Source organism: Ochotona curzoniae, unplaced genomic scaffold (genome assembly GCF_017591425.1).
Source record: "Ochotona curzoniae isolate NIBS_2020 unplaced genomic scaffold, NIBS_Ocur_1.0 contig_2699, whole genome shotgun sequence".
Lineage (NCBI taxonomy): Eukaryota > Metazoa > Chordata > Mammalia > Lagomorpha > Ochotonidae > Ochotona > Ochotona curzoniae.
The window spans coordinates 4,314,899-4,333,794 of record NW_024465561.1 but is presented as its reverse complement, the minus strand read 5'-3'; the positions used below and the strand labels follow the sequence as shown (position 1 = coordinate 4,333,794).

At 41.1% G+C, this 18,896-nt stretch overlaps 1 protein-coding gene across 1 annotated transcript in view; it reads right to left on the bottom strand.

Annotated features, from left to right (window-relative positions):
• Nucleotides 1-18,896, bottom strand: part of LOC121153685 (zinc finger protein 420) — a 363,018-nt gene extending 344,122 nt beyond the window's left edge. Inside the window, exons 1-5 of the mRNA XM_040976377.1 lie at nt 18,873-18,896; nt 15,940-16,017; nt 10,008-10,134; nt 8,125-8,220; nt 122-1,528 (exon numbers count right to left, since the gene is read on the bottom strand). Coding sequence (XP_040832311.1) covers nt 122-1,528; nt 8,125-8,220; nt 10,008-10,134; nt 15,940-16,017; nt 18,873-18,896 — 1,732 coding nt within the window. The remainder of the gene's footprint in view (nt 1-121; nt 1,529-8,124; nt 8,221-10,007; nt 10,135-15,939; nt 16,018-18,872) is intronic.

Sequence of the window (18,896 nt, the reverse complement as noted above, 5' to 3'; positions counted from 1 at the left end):
TTCCTCCATTATAAATTTACCACACATCATATATGTACATATACATGAATATGTGCCTTCATAAGGCCTTTATATCCTTAAGGGATCTCTCGAGTATGAATCCTCTGGTGTACTTTAAGACTTGATTTATAGCTGAAAGACTTCCCACATTTCTTACATTCAAATGGCTTCTCACCTCTGTGAATGCTCTGATGTCGAGTAAGTCTTCCACACACACTATAGGCCTTCCCACACTCCTTACACTCATAGGGTTTCTCTCCTGTATGAAGTCTATGGTGGATGACAAGTTGATGGCCACTCCTGAAAGTCTTCCCACACTCTTTACATTCATAGGGTTTCTCACCTGTATGGAGTCTATGATGTACTTTAAGGCTTTCGACATGAGTGAAGGCCCTCCAACACACCTTACACTCATAGGGTTTCTCACCGGTATGGATGCGTTGATGCTTAACAAGGCTTGAGATACAACTCAAGGCCTTTCCACATTCTTTACATTCGTAGGGTTTCTCACCCGTATGAATTCTCTGGTGCATCTTAAGACTTCCATCATGAATAAAGGCCTTCCCACATTCTTTACATTTATAGGGTTTCTCACCAGTATGAATTCTCTCATGGCGAATAAGTACAGAGGCATGACTGAAGGCCTTCCCACACTTGTTACACTCATAGGGTTTCACACCTGTGTGTGTTCTCTGATGCGGGGTAAGTTGGTACACGTGAGTAAAGGTCATCCCACAGTCTTTACACTTATAAGGCTTCTCCCCAGTATGAATTCTCTCATGTTGAACAAGATTTGAAGCACGACTGAAGGCTTTCCCGCACTCTTTACATCTGTAGGGTTTCTCACCAGTATGGATCCGATGATGCACTCTAAGATCTATAACCCGACTGAAGGTCATCCCACACTCATGGCACTCATAGGGTCGTTCTCCAGTATGAATTCTGTCATGCTGCATAAGGTAAGAGGCTTGACTGAAGGTTTTCCCACATTCCTTACATTCATAGGGTTTCTCACCAGTATGAATTCTCTGATGTATTTTAAGTCCTCCACGTTGACTAAAGGCCTTCCCACATTCATGACACACATAGGATTTTTCACCAGTGTGAACTCTACGGTGCTGAGTCAGGTAGGAGGCACGACTAAAGGCCTTCCCACACTCTTCACATTCATAGGGCTTCTCACCAGTATGAATTCTTTGATGCACTCTAAGGTCTATGCTACGACTGAAGGTCATTCCACATTCTTCACATTTGTACGGCTTTTCACCAGTATGAATTCTCTGATGCTGCAGAAGATTGGAGGCCCGATTGAAGAGTTTTCCACACTGCTGACATTCATAGAGTTTCTCACCAATGTGAACTTTGTGATGTTCTGTAAGGTCTGTATGATGAGCAAAGCCCTTCCCACATTTCTCACATTGGTAGAGTTTCTCTCTATTAAGGATTTCTTCATAAAGAGTAACAGATGGATGTTTTGTATAGATACGTACTTTTCCATGGTTAACTATTTCACATTTTGGCTTCAAATCTAAAAGGAATAAGAAAAACATATTTTTCTGGACCAAAGTAAATGTTCTATAGATATCTTTTTTTGATTGAAAAGGTCACCAATTTCAAAAGAATACTTGAAAGCCCCCTACATAATTTGTAAAAGTTATTGATAATATCTTTTTAACCCTAATGTATCACTCTGTGCTACATTGCTTAGATGTATTCTTTGTATGAGTTCCCACATAAAATGGAAACAAATGGTCTCAAAGAAACTATATCCTCTTTCAAAATCCAATTACTGTTTTTCATTCCCTCTCATGTGCATCAATAAGAAGTTCTTGTCATTCTCCAACAAAAATAATGATTTTCATTTCTTTGCTAACTGTGCCCTCTGCTTTATTCCTTTGTGTCTTTTTTCAAGTCCCTGTTCATTTTACTTTTTACTCAAAGTTGATTATGCTGATAATGTCCAGAAGCACATATCAATGAGTTTTCACAAATATACTGAGCTTGCATGTACTGAGAGAAAGAATTTTAAATCTTTGGCTGTCTTGGGGAACTCAACTAAATGGTGAAGCAATGTAGAAGAATTCCAGGTAGTAGATGAAAAAGAATGCAAGGATTTATTGTGAAGGGTAATAAACTGCAAGAAATAGCTAGAGAAAATTTGAAAATGCTCAATGAGTGGGCTGACTTAGGACCAATAAATAATTCAATGTGACTGTAGGAACACTCTCCAAATTATAGTATCTGCAGAAATTCATAACATAAAACTAAAAAACTTCCATGTGAAAACGGAAATGCAATCTCCAAAAAAAAAAAAAAAAAAAACCTGCTAAGTCATTCTAAATAAAAACATGAGAAAAAAACTAACTACAAAGGACAACAGAAAATTATATGGCAGAACCTGAAGCATTCAACAGTTAGAGAACTCAAGAATTTGACAAATCATCTCAATAAAAATGAACAAAGTAAGTAAGGTATGCATCTGATCAAAAATTTATGAAATAAACAACTGAAAGTGACAAGATAAAAATATAACAGGTTGCAAATCAGTATTAACAAACAAGTCAAAGAGCTGGTGCCTGAAAAAAGTCAGTACAATAGGTAAAACCGTGGAAAGCGAACAAAACAACCAAGAAGGAAACGACAAATGGAAAATATGAGATCAAAGGGATTTTGTACTATGCACTTTTAAAACACATCATGAATTCTTTAATAACTTTCAAGGCAGAAAAATGAAATGGGTACTCTTCAAGAAAAAATCTTCAAAATTAGCCACAGAATAGTAAGCCCAAACAGGTCCAGGTATAGAAAAAGCTGTCAGGAAGCATTCACGCCCTGAGCACCCTTTCACTCCTGAACTGTAACTTGTAAATGTCAATCTGTAATAAGCAGATGCAAAACAGTTAGACAAAGGGACAATTTCAGATGGTGGCAAGCTAGGCCAGCCTAGAAATCTCGTGTCGTAAAGAGATGGAAACTTCAAAAATGTGAAAAAAAAAAGCTTGGCAAAACCTGAAAACAGTAACATAAAAATGACTATGGTAGAAATAAAATAAACAATGAGTCAATTATGATATTTATAAAAAAGAAAAAAATGACTCCGTAACTGAGGAAGTTACAGTTCCATCATGGTAGCATTAGCCCTCTAAAAGTCCATCTTCTAGAGGTTAGGCTGCTTGCCACACTCCATGGGAGCCCAGGTTTAAATCCTGTTGCTCTATTACTGATCCAACTGTGATAATGCATCTGGGAAAGCAACTGAGGATGACTCAAGTTCCTGGGACTGCCATCCATACGGGAGACCACGATGGAGTTCCAGGATCCAGGCTTTAGCCTGGCATACACCCAATTATTATGGTTATTTAAGGAGTGAAACAGCTGAAGGTCTCTGTCTCTCCCTCTCTTTGCAACCCTGCCTTTCAAAGAAGTAAAAATAATTTTTTTTTTAAAATCCATCTCTGAATAACATAAACTAAAAAGGCTTGATGAGATAAATCAACTACCTGATATTAGCAATTAAGAGTAAACAAAACAGGAGGTCTACAGAGAGAAGCCAAAACCCTAAAAAGTGATCTGGCCTTAGCCTCTTACTGTTTTTTATAACACTCAGGGCTTTGTTCCAAGGGCAATGCTGTGCAGGAAGAACGGGCAGCAAAAGCTCCAATGCATTTCTTGCTACAAACATGAAGGTAAGAAGCACCATCCAACTGGAAAGTGAGGTGGCATTATGGAGAAAAACATTCAAGATTTCCTAGTTTTAGATATAATCATCTCATACCTTGTAAAAGAAATATGAAAAACAAGCCTTAGTTTAATGCTAAATTTAATGTGCATGGGAAAGACACAATCCAAAGTAGCAAAGCATTGAAAAAAAACAAACTGAGGGGAAGGAGAGAGGACAGCACGATGGTTCAACCACTAAATTCTCACCTTGCAAGTGCTGGGATTCCATATGGGTGCCAATTTGTGACCCAGCTGCTTTACTTCCTATCCAGATCCCTGTTTGTGGCCTGATGGCCCGGGAAAGCAGTGAAGGCTGGACCAAAGCCTTGGGACCCTACACCCATATGGGAGACCCAGAAACAGCTCCTGGCTCCTGGTTTCAGATCGGCTCATCTCCCGCCATTGCGGCCACTTGAGGAGTGAACCAGTGGATGGAAGATCTTTCTGTCTCTCCTGTCTCTGTAAAGCTGCCTTTTCAATTAAAATAAATAAATCTTAACCAAAAATCAAACATAGAATTAAACCACTGCCTGCAAAGAAATATATATCTTAAAATCCGACTGCTTTGCTTCTTAAAACAAAAAGTATTAACGTAAAAGCTAGCTAGCAATATTTTCAAGAGGAGTGAATATAATGCAGAAATCACACACACACACACACACACACACACACACACACACACACACACACACACAATATGTCTGACAAAACCCAAATCATTCAATCTACAAAGAACCAAATAAGGATGGAGGGAAGGGTGTGTGCATTCATGTATTCTTAATGACTGAAATAATAGAAAATATTACTAAAGAAAAAGGAAGCCACGTAAGAACAAAGCGGAAACTAAAAACTGTATTTTCTGTAATTGTTTATAGTAGGAGGGAAATCACAGAGGGAGCAGTGTACTTGATGGACACAGAGGTAGTATTCAAGTTGGACTTTATAGACAATATAGGTCCCAAGGCTTTGGGCCATCCTTGACTGCTTTCCCAGGATACAAGCAGGGAACTGTATGGGAAGCGGGGCTGCCGGGATTAGAACCGGAACCCAGGGCCGCCGGGATTAGAACCGGAACCCAGGGCCGGACATGGTGGTCTAGCGGCCAAAGTCCTGGCCTTGAACATGCTAGCATCCCATATGGGCGCTGGTTTTAATCCGGGCAGCCCTGCTTCCCATCCAGCTCCTTGCCTGTATCCTGGGAAAGCAGTCAAGGATGGCCCAAAGCCTTGGGACCCTGCACCTGTGTGGGAGACCTAGAAGAAGCTCCTGGCTCCTGGCTTTGGACTGGCTCAGCTTCAACCAGTATGGTCACTTGGGGAGTGAATCATCAGATGGAATATCCTGCTCTCTGTCTCCCCTCCTCTCTGTATATCTGACTTTACAATAAAAATAAAATAAATCTTAAAAAAAAAAAAAAAAAAGAATCAGTGCCCATATGGATTCCAGCACATGCAAGGACTTCAGCTGCTAGGCCACCACACCAGACTCAACATTTAAATTTTTTATAATCCAGATTAGACTAATTTAACTGCCTAGTATATCAAAATTTTCTACTATTAGTTCCATGTCTTCTCCCATATCATGTACTTTTTAGCATTTTTAAACACAATTAACATGAGCTACAAAATCATGAATTTAGCATATTACTCCATGACTCCATTATAAAGAATGTAAAATAATTTGATTTATAAGGTCTAACAAAAGGGCCAACATCAACTGATAAAATAGACCTTATAAGAATAAAATAGCAGATAATGAAAAAAGTCTTCCAGTTTCCAAACTAGAGCAAAATTATAATACTCTATAAAACCAACACAAAAAGATTTTTAAGAAGTGCCATGAAAAATGAGACAACAGGGGTTGACATAGTTATGAAGTATGTTGAGCTGCCACCTGTGATGCCAGCATCCCATATGAGGGCCTGGTTAAGTTCCAGCTGCGCTACTTCCAGTCCATAACTCTGATAATGTGCCTGGGAAAGCAGTGGAACATAATCCAAGCACTTGAGCTCCTGCCTCCCACATGGGAGACCCAGATGGAATTCTGGCTTCCTTGCTTCACTGTGCCTCAGATGCGACTACTGCTATTTGGGAAGTGAAGTAGTAGATGCAAGATCTTGCTCTCTCTTCCTCCCATGGTCTCTGTCACTCCTGCTTTCAAATTAATTAATTTTTTAAAAGAACACCCACAAAAACATCATAATTATAAAACTCATAAAGGAAGTAACAGAGCTCAGAACTACAATAGGTATAAGAAAAAAAATTAAGAATGCTAGCCTAGAAAGAAGATAAATCCAAAAGATTAATATTTCGACAAAAAAATTTTTTTAAAAGCAAATACTTAATGTCTATAATGAAGTGAAATAGCTTATCAGTCTCTATTATAGAATTTAATATCTTATAATAAAGTCTTAATTTTTTAAGATAATGGCTATAAAAAATTACATCAGCTCACGGAAGAGTCATAGTTATTAATCAATGACAACACTTTGTTTGATCTGATCCCTCATAATTTACTGATTTCCTATACTGTTACTCATCCTTCAATAACCCTAACCTACCTCCTTTCTTCAAACATGCAACATTCTTGCCTGGAGCAGTTGCTGTATATGAGCATGTTAAGCAACTGCTTGGGACACGCACATCCTATACCCAAGTGCCTGGGATGGAGTCTCTATTTTCAATCTGACTTCTTTCTTTTTTATTTTTTTAATATTCATTTTATTATTTTTATTGGAAAGGCAGATATACAGAGAGGAGAGACTGAGAGGAAGATCTTCCGTCCGATGATTCACTCCCCAAGTGAGCGCAACGGGTCGATACTATGCCAATCCGAAGCCAGGAGCCTCTTCCGGGTCTCCCACTTGGGTGCAGGGTCCCAAAGCTTTGGGCCGTCAACTGCTTTCCTGGGCCACAGGTGGGGAGCTGGAAGGGAAGCAGGGCCACCGGGATTAGAACCGGCACCCATATGGGATCCCGGGCGTGCAAGGCGAGGACCTTAACCACTTGCGCCACCGTGCCGGGCCCCTGACTTCTTTCTAATACATGAGCTTCCTTGGTGCTCATGAAGAACAGAATCTGGAAATGAGCTGTGTCCAGGATTATCAGTAAGATGTTGCACTACAAACAATAATGCATGTCAATGAAATTGGAAGGGCTCAATAGCTAAATCTTCACCTTGCAAGCATTGGGATCCCATATGGGTGCTGGTTCGTGTCCTGGCTACTCTACTTCCCATCCAGCTCCCTGCTTTGTGGCCTGAGAAAGCGGTTGGGGATGGCACAAAGCCTCGGGCCCCTGCTCCTACATGGAAGACTCATAAGAAGCTCCAGACTCCTAGCTTTGCATTGGCTCAGTTCTGACCATTGCAGCTATTTGGGGAGTAAACCAGCAGATGGAAGACCTTTCTCTTTCTCTCTCTCTCCATAAATCTGATCTGCTTTCTAATTAAAAAAAGAAAAAGAAGAAGAAAAAGAAAAGACTGAAAGAAATTGGAATGGAAATATGAGATTGAAAATATGAGCAATTAATTCAAGTGAAGTTTTACTGGAAAGCTCGTGTATTAGAAGCACCTGAGAGACAGCAGACGAAGGCCTAAGTATTTGGGGTTCTTGCCACTTATGTGGGAGATCCAGATGAAGTTCCTGGCTCTTGGCTTCCACCTGGGCAAGTCCCAGCTCCTGTGGTCATTTAAGGAGTGGATCAGCAGGTAGAAGATTTCTCTATTCCCTATCTGTCTCACTCTCTCACTCACCATTTCAAATAAATATATATACTTTCAAAACCTAAAAAATATGCTAATTAGTTCATTAGGGCCCTTCTATTTGTTTTCACTTTGTTGGCGTTATCATCCTCGTATATTGAAACAGCCCTCACCTTTCTGCTGAAATAGCCTTCGAAAACGGCTCACAATCAGCTCACCTCACCTGTATCTGCCTTGTCCGATTATAGTTTGCTTCATAGTATATTTCATTACCTGATATCATTTCTGTGTTTATTCATATATTTCTTTAGTGTCTCCCCTAATATACTGTTCCTTCGACTTTGTCATATGTAAGGATGAGTTTAGTTTTAGACAATGTAGAGACACATATGAAAGCACGTGAGGAAGAGAGTCTGGAAATCAGCTGGGTCTAAGATACAGGTAAAACGTGGTGCTGCGAGGAACAGTGATCACCACTGAACTGCAAGAGAAATCAGGGACTGAAAACTCGCGTGATTCATTCAGAAGAGCAGGAAGCTGACTGGGTAGCTCGTGTCTTTATCTCCTCTGGATCACAAGCATTTTCTGTATTCCAAATGCAGATTCCCAGGCAATAATATTCCCAGGATGTGCTCCTTCCTGCACCACCTGGGCTCTTACCCTCACAGACGGTTAACCACAGTCGGATTTACTCTTACTTACCAATACACCATCTTCTCGTTTCTTCCTTCACAATCTTCCAGGGCTCTTTTCCTTCCTCCAACAATGTGATTACATCAGGCTTAGAAATGGGATATCCTGTTTATAAAGAAACAAGCTATGCAACGTGACACAGAAAGACACTTTTAGTTACAATGACAATAAATTAAGATTTTGGAGAAAGGAAGTTAAAGAAAAGGAAATCAGTTAAGCATGGTAAAGTTTTTATTATGATATTATTACTGTTTAAGCAAGCGTTTATGTCTCCATCTTTTCCTTGTTGGCCCCCATGATGCTGGACTTCAGACTGCAGTTTCTGGTACCAGTTTTCACCTTCACCACTTCTGCTCACTGTGCTCCACAGTTCTCACTTGGAAAATGGGGATAACAATAAGGTTGTGGGGTAATCAGCTCAGCTCTGACTGCTGCAGCCACCTGGGGACTGAATCAGCGGATGGAAGATCTTTCTCTGTCTCTCCTCTCTGCAAATCTGCCTTTCCAATAAAAAGAAACACATCTTTTTAAAAAAAGAAATAAACCATACCTATATAACTTTACCTATAGTAACACAATGCTAATTATTAACACTATTACTAATATTGTTGTTTGACTAACAGCACACAAGGAAAATCCCTACAGAATATTCAGTCCATTTTAAATGTAATGTTTATAAATTAGTCTTGTGTTTAAATGAATTTCTTTAATCCAATCCACCATAACATATAAATAATGCAGCTTCTTGCCATAATTGGAGTAATTCAGGAATTGCAGCAATTCCTCTGTCAAGGTGCTCTCCCTGCAAATGGATAAGATTATATAATAGAACAGCCACACTAATTCTGACTATCAACAAACAGGAAACATGAATGCTTTGATAATAGTTGTACAATATAATGGTACTTCAAGAAGAGTATGTGAAAACCAAACTCTTAGAAATTTGTTTTGGTTAAAAAAAAATGAGGCTTGAAATCCACACATAATACACATTTTTCATGATCTAGTTTCTAACAAGATTTACTATTTATTTACTGAAAGAGAGAGAGAGGAAGGAGAACGAGCGTGAGAGATCTTGCATCGACTGGTTCATTCCCCAAGCTGGCGCTGGAGCGAGCTGAAGCCAGGCTCCTGGAAGTCCCTCCTGCTCTCTCATGTGTGTGGCAAGAACCCAGATATTCTGGTCTTTTCCCAGGCTTGCTGGCAAGAAGTGAGACCAGAAGCTCGGCAGCAGGAACTTGAACTGGCACTCACATGGCTTATCCCATTGTGCTAGAATGCCGACTCCTATCATGAACTTTTAAGTACCCTTGTAAATACCACAGTATCCTAATGTAGCTCTTTTTCATAAATGTGACAGGCAACTCCAAGGAGAAACAGATTAGGTATGAACAACACTGAAAGGGGAGGTGAATGTCTTCAATGGTGCTGGCATTTCTAACGTAATAAAACTCAAATTACTTTGGCACAAAGGGAAGAGGAAATTGTGGTACAGCATGTTAAACTGCCACCTGGGGCACCTGCATCCCATTTATCAGAGTGCCAGATCAAGTTCCAGACACACTGCTTTTTATCCAAATTCCCGTTAATGCATCCCAAGAGGCAGCAGATGACGGTGCAAGTGCTTGGGCTCTTACTACTCACATGGGGGAGCCAGCAGGTTCTGGGCTCCAACCCTCAGCCTGCCTCAGCCCTGGCTATTGTGTGCACTGAGGAGCGAAGCAGTGCACACAATATCTTCTCCTTGTTCTCCAAGTAAATGACAACTAATTAAAATATGGAAAAGAAATCTATCTTCCTAGAAGGCAGCCTTGAAAAAGAGCAGAATGAAATGCAAATCCTTAGAGAAAAGATTCTGAAGTATCATAAACTATTTGAGATAGAAAACATACCTAGGGAGAGCAAGTTAGCATAGTTCTCCATCATCACATCCCGGTACAAGGTTTTCTGAGTAAGGTCGAGACATTCCCATTCTTGCTGACAAAAGTCTATGGCAAGATCCCTAAACGTCACTGATCCCTGAAATTAAAAAAAAAAAAATCAGGAATGATTAGAGAAATAGAAGGCTGTTTACAAGACGGGTGCACAGGAAGGCAGCACAGGCCACAGAGGGAGAGCAAGGGGAATGAATGGCACATCCTTCAATGTCTGAACCATCTGGGGATAGAAAGGACAATGTTTACATGTTAAACAGTTAATGCAAGCATCCTGCCTAATTGGTACGTACCATACGATTTTTTCTTTTTACTGGGGTGGGTGTCTAGCCTGACAGTTAAAATGCTGCTTGGGATGGCTACACCGCATGCCAGAGTACCTGGGTGACAGTCCCAGGTCCTCTCCTGATTTCAGCCTCCTGCTAATGCACACCCTGGGAAGCAGCAGGGGACTCCTCAAGTAGTTGGGATCCCTGCCACCCACTTGGGAAAGGCAGGGTTAGGCCTGGCTCCTCCCGACCCTGTTCTACCTTGCCAGCATTTGGGCACTGAGTCACTGGGTGGGAGATGTTAAGCTCTGTCGCTGTCGCTCTTTATTTCTACACCTCAAATAAACTGTGGAAATTAATTTCACTGAATATGAACTGCTGCTGAAAATTTTTGTTTTTAGAACAGAAAAAAATATATCACATGTTTTTCACAATGTGGTATAAACTCAATTTTTAAAACTATTTTGTTGGCATAAAATAACTGTCTCAAGCATTAACTGTTTCACTATAAGCAGCTTTTTTTGTGTGTTTTACAAATTTATGTATTTGTTGGCACATGAAATTCTATTTTATGGATGTGCCAGATTGAATAACTTATGCAGTTAGGATGCATGTTTCTAAGTTCTCCTGCAAGCCCAGCATCCTATGTCCATCTACTGCAGAGGTGAGGAGTGTCTGGCATGTGGCCATAGAAGGCTGGCAAAATCCTAGTAAGGCAACAGCAGGCAAGACTCAAAATTCAAAAACTCTGTGGCAGTCTAGTTAAGTAGGTGATTATCTATTACCTAGGAATCATGTCATAAATATCCAAATTGCCTGTGGCAGAAAAACATTCCCCACCCCGAACTACTGCAACAAATGACATATATATATATATATACACATATATATACATTCACCATCTCCACTGAACACAGGCATAAATTGAGTGTTACAGGCAACTTCAAGGTAGATTACCAAAGATCCTCTTCTCTTCTTTTATTATACATTTCTGAGATCTCCTTCACTTACATTCAGGTTGAACTCTTTCCTTTCAACAAGCAGAACAGCTAAAGTGTGCAAATATTACCTGCAATATAAGGATGTAAAGGTCTAGAAATTCCTTATTTCCATATTTCTTTCCCTCTTGGGGTCTTAGGACAGTAGGTACTGTGTTTTAAGCTATTTTACTGACAGATCCACATAAACATAAGCCAAGAGTGCTCTACAATCAGTAGCTAACAAGGAACTCTCTGTCCAATAAGCCAGAGAGGAAAAGAACTCTATTAACTACAGGGAGTGAGCTTGAAAGCAGATCCACTCAAAGCTAGGCCTTACGATGATTAATGACCTTAGCAAACACTGTGCAGGACACCGACAGCCAGAGAAACAAGAGAGGCCGTGTCTGCATTTCTGACCCACAAAAATTGTGAGATAAGGAATCAAGATGGCAGAATAGGGTAAGGACACATTTAGACAGCGAAACATTAGCCAGGGTGAAGCAGAGAGGGCACATTCCAGGAAACAGGAGAGGCACCTGGAGACTGAGACACAGGGAAGCAGTGGAAACAATGGTGTGCTGTTGCAGTGACCACATATCCCAGCATCATTCTGCCAGCAGCAATCTGCACCAGCAGCCAGAGCTCCACCAGTAACCAAGTAGGAAGGGGAGTTCATGAGAAGCTCAGTAGGTGAACATAGGCAAAGAACTGCTAGTCCTGATTTGTTTGATTTGACCAGGAGCAGCGAGAGAGCAGATCCCAAGCAGGTGGTGCAGGAACAGGATGGATTTCACAACCAGATTCCCACAAGAGCCGCAATGGATGCCATTTTGCGTAGCGAGGGAAAGGCCATGAGACAGGACTGTGTATGTACTAAGCTGGGACAGAACTCATTTCTGGCTGAATGCATTGCACTGGCAATGTGGCATCCTACAGGTTCCACCTAAAAGGGCCAGGTAGCCCCCAGACTTAACGGCCAGCAGATCAAGAACTCAACAAGTGGCACATCAGGTGCTATTTTATACAGTTGGCAAAGGCAATGAGACTGGAGGGACAATAATGAGCTACGCATGTGCTGAGCTGGAAGCCCACTAACTTCCAGCTCAGTGCATTGTATTCGTCCCACAAGGAAAATAATACTGACTTTGGCATCCTACTGGTCAAAATAGGTTTGGAAGGCACTCAGACCTAATGGCCAGCAGGTTCCAGCAAGATCAGTACCACCAACAACCTAGTTATTTAGGACACCAGGCATCGCCCTAATCCTGGGAACTGCTTGAACCAGAAGTGGTAGAAGGTTGTAGTAACAATACAATGGTACAGCTTCAGCACAAATCACAGGAGGGAAAAACAGTGAATCAAGAGCTGGGGCTACGGAGACTATGGTGGAAGTCTAACACGAGAGCCCAAACCTGAAACTCGCTGCAGGGAGTGGCACAAGTGATTGCAAACAAAGAACTGGGGACCAACTGCAATCAGTAGAATCGAACTGTATGTCTGTGGGCCATAGCTTAGAAATCTACCCTAAGGAGAAGAATCTGCTAACCACAAGTACAATGACCAAGAGCAAAAGAAGAGACAGAGGCACAATGAATATTTCTGAAGACTCCCCTGCATAGGTTCAAAAGCCTTTGCCAACCTCAGAGTTAACTGAGGAAGACATCGAGAAAATGGGGTATACACAATTCAGAAAACTCATTATACGTTTTCTTATCAACAATGAGAAGCACATACAGGAATTCAAGGAATTTAAGGAATATGTCACACAGGAAAGAGTAACATTGAAACAAAATCAAGCCAAATTTTTGGGAATAAGGGATGCAACAAAGCAAATTTAAAGTACAGTGGAAAATCTTTATAATAGAATGAATGACACAGAAGAAAGAATCTCAGAATTCGAATATATTTCTTGTGACAATGGGGAAACAATCAAAAAGCTGGAAGCAGAGCTGGGTCAAGCTAAAAAAAAGTATTCAAGAATTAAGAGACACTATTAAAAGGCCAAATATAAGAGCTATGGGAGCTCCAGAAGGTGCCAAAACAAAAGCTGGGTTTCAAAATGTACTTAATGTATTTAATGAAATAATAAAGGTAAATTTCTCTATTCTAGAGAAAGAATTGGGAAAAAACATCCAGGAGGAACACAAACCTCCCAAAAGGGTTGACCAAAAGCAATCTTCGCCAAGATACATGATAATCAAATTCTCTTCAATCAAACATAAAGAAAGATCCTCAAATGTGCCCGTTAAAAAAAATCAAGGGCCCGGCGTGATGGCACAGTGGTTAAGGTCCTCGCCTTGCACGCCTGGGATCCCATATGGGCGCCGGTTCTAATCCTGGCAGCCCCGCTTCCCATCCAGCTCCCTGCCTGTGGCCCAGGAAAACAGTCGAGGACAGCCCAAGGCCTTGGGACCCTGCACCCATGTGGGAGACCTGGAAGAGGCTCCTGGCTTCGGATTGGCATAGCATTGGCTGTTGCGCTCACTTGGGGAGTGAATCATCGGATGGAAGATCTTTGTCTCTGTCTCTCTTCTCTGTATATCCGCCTTTCCAATAAAAAAATAAATCTTAAAAAAAAAAAATCAACTGACATATAAAGGAATGCCAATTAAATTCACAGGAGACGTCTCACAGGAAATTCTACAGACCAGAAGGAAATGCAGCGACATATTCCAGATTCTAGCAAAAAATTGTCAGCCCAGAATAAAGTACCCAGCAAAGCTTTCCTTGTCTTTGAAAATGAAATAAAATTCTTTCATAGTAAAGTTAAAAGAATATACCTCTTCCAAACTTGTCCTACAAATGATACTTAAAGATGTTCTCTTGACAGAGAAAAGGAATAGTGCCCACCAAAACCAAAGGCAAATGTGAAGAACATCCCAGCAAAATAACAGCAGAAGACTAAATCAATGAAGAACCCATTGCTAAAATGACAGGACCAAATTATCAGCCATTTATATTTACCTTGAATGTAAATGGATTAAACTCATCAATAAAATATCATAGGTTAGTAAACTGGATTTACAAAAGAAAACTCATGTACTTGTTGCCTACGGGAGACACATCTCACGAACAAAGATCAGCAGAAACTACATTATGGATTTTGATATTTTTGTTTTTAGTTTAATTTCTTCAAAAGTTTTTTTTTCTCATATCAAGTTCTTCACGGATTCATAGTCACACAGTGGCATCATTTTCTTAAGAATGTTCTTGATTTTCCTTCTCTCTTTCTTTTTTTAAGGATCTATTTATTTTTATTGGAAAGGCAGATATCCAGAGGAGGAGAGACAGAGAGGAAGATCTTCTTTCCAATGATTCACTCCCCAAGCAGCCGCAACAGCTGGAGCTGAGCCAATCCGAAGACAGGAGCCAGGAACTTCTTCAAGGATCCCACGCAGGTGCAGGGTCCCAAGGCTTTGGGCCATCCTTTACTGCTTTCCCAGGCCACAGGCAGGGAGTTGGATAGGAAGCAGGGCTGCCGGAATTAAAACCAGCGCCCATATGGGATGCTAGCGTGTTCAAGGCCACGACTTTAGCTGCTGTGCTACTGCACCAGGCCAGATTTTCATTTCTTCTGTGACACATTAGTAATTCAGTAGCATATTATTTAATTTCACGACATTGTAAATTCCTTTTTTCTTCCTGTTGCTTATTTTGCTTTTTGGCTTTACATTTAAGATGTATAGTAACTATATCTCAGTAATGGAGAACACCATATCCCGATGTGAGGATAGAATGCTATATGCATCTCTACTTCCAGATCAAAGATGGACTCCCAATGAAACTATTTGCTCTGTCTTGACAATGGGATGCTGGACTCTCTGCCATTGTCTATGCCCACAATGATGGACTTATGACTGTTTATGAAGAATGATACCACTGTAATAATATAGGGGAACTCAGTGGTGGTGGGGTTAATTGGGGAGGAGGTAAGAAAAATCCCAGGGCCTATGTAACTACATCATAAAATGATAATAATTAAAAAATGAAAAAAAATGTGAGACAAATATTTTCTGTTTTAAATCACTAGGTTTTAAAGCAGTTTATTATGCAATAAAAAGATAAAAATGTACTGCGTACAAGAATTCTGAGGAAGGAAGACAAGTTACATAAATATCCCTTTTTACCAACAATTATCATGTCACTTCTCTCCCAGGGATTTCTTGCCAAGATTTACAGCCTCTCAGTTTGCAAGTCCCAATCACCCACCAATTCATACAAATCACAAGATGCCAATCTATGACGAGATTTGGTCATTCAACCAATACTAAATTTTTATCTTCTTTACCTGGAAATGTCAAGTCTGTGTGAAAACTTAAGTTTCATCACAGAGGGTCAAATAAAATCAGTGCCTCAATCTCACCAAACTAAAGGCATCAACCTTGATTTCAAAGAACTTAACCACAGTGCTTGATAGAATGAGCGTGCAACACATGAAGTATTTGATCAGTGTGTGAACACTGCTATGTTTCAAAAGGGTCACAGAAGGATGCTGGATCATTTGCCATTATAGTTCACTGGGAGCAGCAGCAGTAGAAACTGCTCATTGGACGGATACTTTTTGGTAGGAAACCTAACAGGAATACTTACATGACTTAAACACATGCACATATTTCAACAAGAAGAGAAACATCAACTTACAAGAGCCATGGTTTTAGACATGGAAGAGTCTGTTCTCAGGGTTCCTCTCCAGATAAGCACAGATCCAGACTGCCAGAGCTGGGAGAAGAAAAAGACCTTAGGACCAGTTTTGCTTTAGTGTTCTGGACAGAAACTAAGTTATACCTATTGGTGTGACAATCTTCCATTCCAGGTTCCCAAATACTTCTTATCACATACACTCTTTGGATAGATTAAGGATCGAGAATAATCTACCTGCTTCTCTAATTTGCAGGGATTCCTACATTAGACTGAGGCATTTCTGCATTAAAGACAGATCTGCTGGCAGGAAGTTCTCTGGTCCCTGAGTCACTTTGGTGGACACCTGAAATTGGGCACTAGACTCTTATCCTGAGCAGGTCTTTTAACCTGACGTGAAAAGAGGCTCCAGCATTTCATCAGAATGCTTGCTGTGATTCTGGAATCACATGATTCTGGAATCATGAAGTTGGTTAAGACACTGAAAAAGCAATGCTTATCGCTTTGGTCTAGCTAAGCCTGCTAGCCAAACAGGTGATAGGAGGGAACCACAGATGAAGTTATGACTTGAGATGCTCACATCCCATAGTGCAGTGCCTGGTTCAAGTGCTGGCCACCCTGAGGTTTTTTGTTTGATTTGTTTTGTTTTGTTATTGAAGAGTCAGATACATGGAGAGGAGGAGAGACAGAGAGGAAGATCTTCCATCTGCTGATTGACTCCCCAAGTAGCTGCAACGGCCAGAGCTGAGCAGATCTGAAGCCAGGAGCCAGGAACTTCTTCTGGGTCTCCCACACGAGCGAAGGGTTCTAAGGCTTTGGGCCAACCTCAACTGCTTTCCCAAGCCAAAAGCAGAGAGTTGGAATGGAAGTGGAGCAGCTGGGATACAAACCGGTGCCCATATGGGATCCCAGTACATGCAAGGTTAGGACTTTAGCCACTAGGTTACCATGCCGGGATTACACTGAGTTTCCAATCCAGCTTCCTGCTAATGTGCCAGGGAGGCAGGAGATAACTACCCCAATACTTGAGTTCCCAAATACACACATGAAGCTCCTGGCTTTTGCCTTTGGCCTGACCCAATTCAAGCTATTGTAGGCATTTGGGGAGTAAAGCAGCAAATAAGAATTTTCTCTCTCTCAGTCCTTCCTTCATCATATTGTACAAAGGTTTCTAAAGCCCTTCTTTTCTATGCACTTCTTTATTTAAGAGGGTGGGGTCCCAGGTGGGCCACCTCCCATAATAAAGTCTGTCAATGTTTGGGGAAAAAAAACTCTTTTTTTCTTAAGAGTTATGATAACGACCACAGATTAAATTGAAATATATGTTGTTTTTAACAAGATGTTCTCCAAAAAGAAGGGTGCTTCCCGAGAATCATTTGTTCTTTGGCTATTATTTCTGAACTAAATGATTTCTTATCAGTAGGAAAGAGTTCTGTCTAGAAAATAGAAAACATGGTCATATCTGAGTCATCTCTTCCATAAATGCATGATGATATCCCATACAATTTTATTCCAAGATTTTTTTTCGGCAGAAAGATTTGTTTCTAAACAAGTCAGCTAAGCCTCCCTCAGATTCTGAATTACATTATCCTATTAGGCTCATTTTGCTACATGACAATCGAAGGCAAATCTTTTCTTTTTTAAATTTATTTATTTCTATTGGAAAATCAGACATACAGAGAGAAGGAGTGACAGAAACATCTTCCATCCGCTGGTTCACTCCCAAAGCGGCCTCAATGGCCAGAGCTGAACCCATCTGAAGCCAGGAGCTTCTTCCAGGTCTCCCATGTGCATGCAGGGTCCCAAAGCTATGGACCGTCCTTTACTGCATTCCCAAGCCACAGGCAGAGAGCTGGATGGGAAATGGAGCAGTCAGGATATGAACTGATGCCCATATGGGATCCTGGCACAGACAAGGCTACCACTTTAGCCACTAGGCTACCACTTCAGGCCCAGAAGGCAAATCTTGAAGCACAAGTTATCGTACAGAATCCATTTACTGCCATAATTTCCTCAGAATTGATATAATTTGTTCATAACCTCACTATTGCTATGAGCAAAATTAATATACCTTTCTAGTAAACTCACAAGGTAGTTACCCAAGCCTCTGCAGTAGCCTTCATCATACAGTCTGAGACTTAATCCTATTCATATTTTACCTTGATATATAGGAGGCTTAGCCTTGGCACCGACATTCCATATCCAGGAATTTTTCAGAACTATATGGAGCCATCCCAGTGGCAAACCCTCCACTGCAGATCCAGCTTCCATAGGGGCACAGTTTTAAGTCGTGGCTGCTCCATTTCTGGTCTCATTTCCTGCTAATGACCTGGGAAAGCCATGAAGAATGGCCCAGGTTCTTGGGCTCCTTCACTCACCTGGGAGACCCAGAAAGAAGTTCCTGGCTCCTGATCAGCTCAGCTCCAGCCATTGTGGCCATTTGGGAGTGAAGCAGCAGATGTATGACTTCTCTCAGTTTCTCCTTCTCTCTCTCTGTAAAACCTACCTTTCGACTAAATGTAAACAGATCTTAAAAAAAAAAAAAAGAGGGCCCGGCACGGTGGCGCAAGTGGTTAAGGTCCTCACCTTGCACGCCCGGGATCCCATATGGGTGCCGGTTCTATCCCGGCAGCCCTGCTTCCCTTCCAGCTCCCTGCCTGTGGCCCGGGAGAGCAGTCGAGGATGGCCCAAAGCTTTGGGACCCTGCACCCGCGTGGGAGACCCGGAAGAGGCTCCTGGCTTCGGATCGGCATAGCATTGGCCGTTGTGCTCACTTGGGGAGTGAATCATCAGATGGAAGATCTTCCTGTCTGTCTCTCCTCTCTGTATATCCACCTTTCCAATAAAAAAATAATAAATCTTTAAAAAGAAAAAAAAAAAAAAAAGAAAAGGAAAAAGAGGGCCTGGTACAGTAGCTTAATGGCTGAAGTCCTTACCTTGCATGCACCAGGATCCCACAT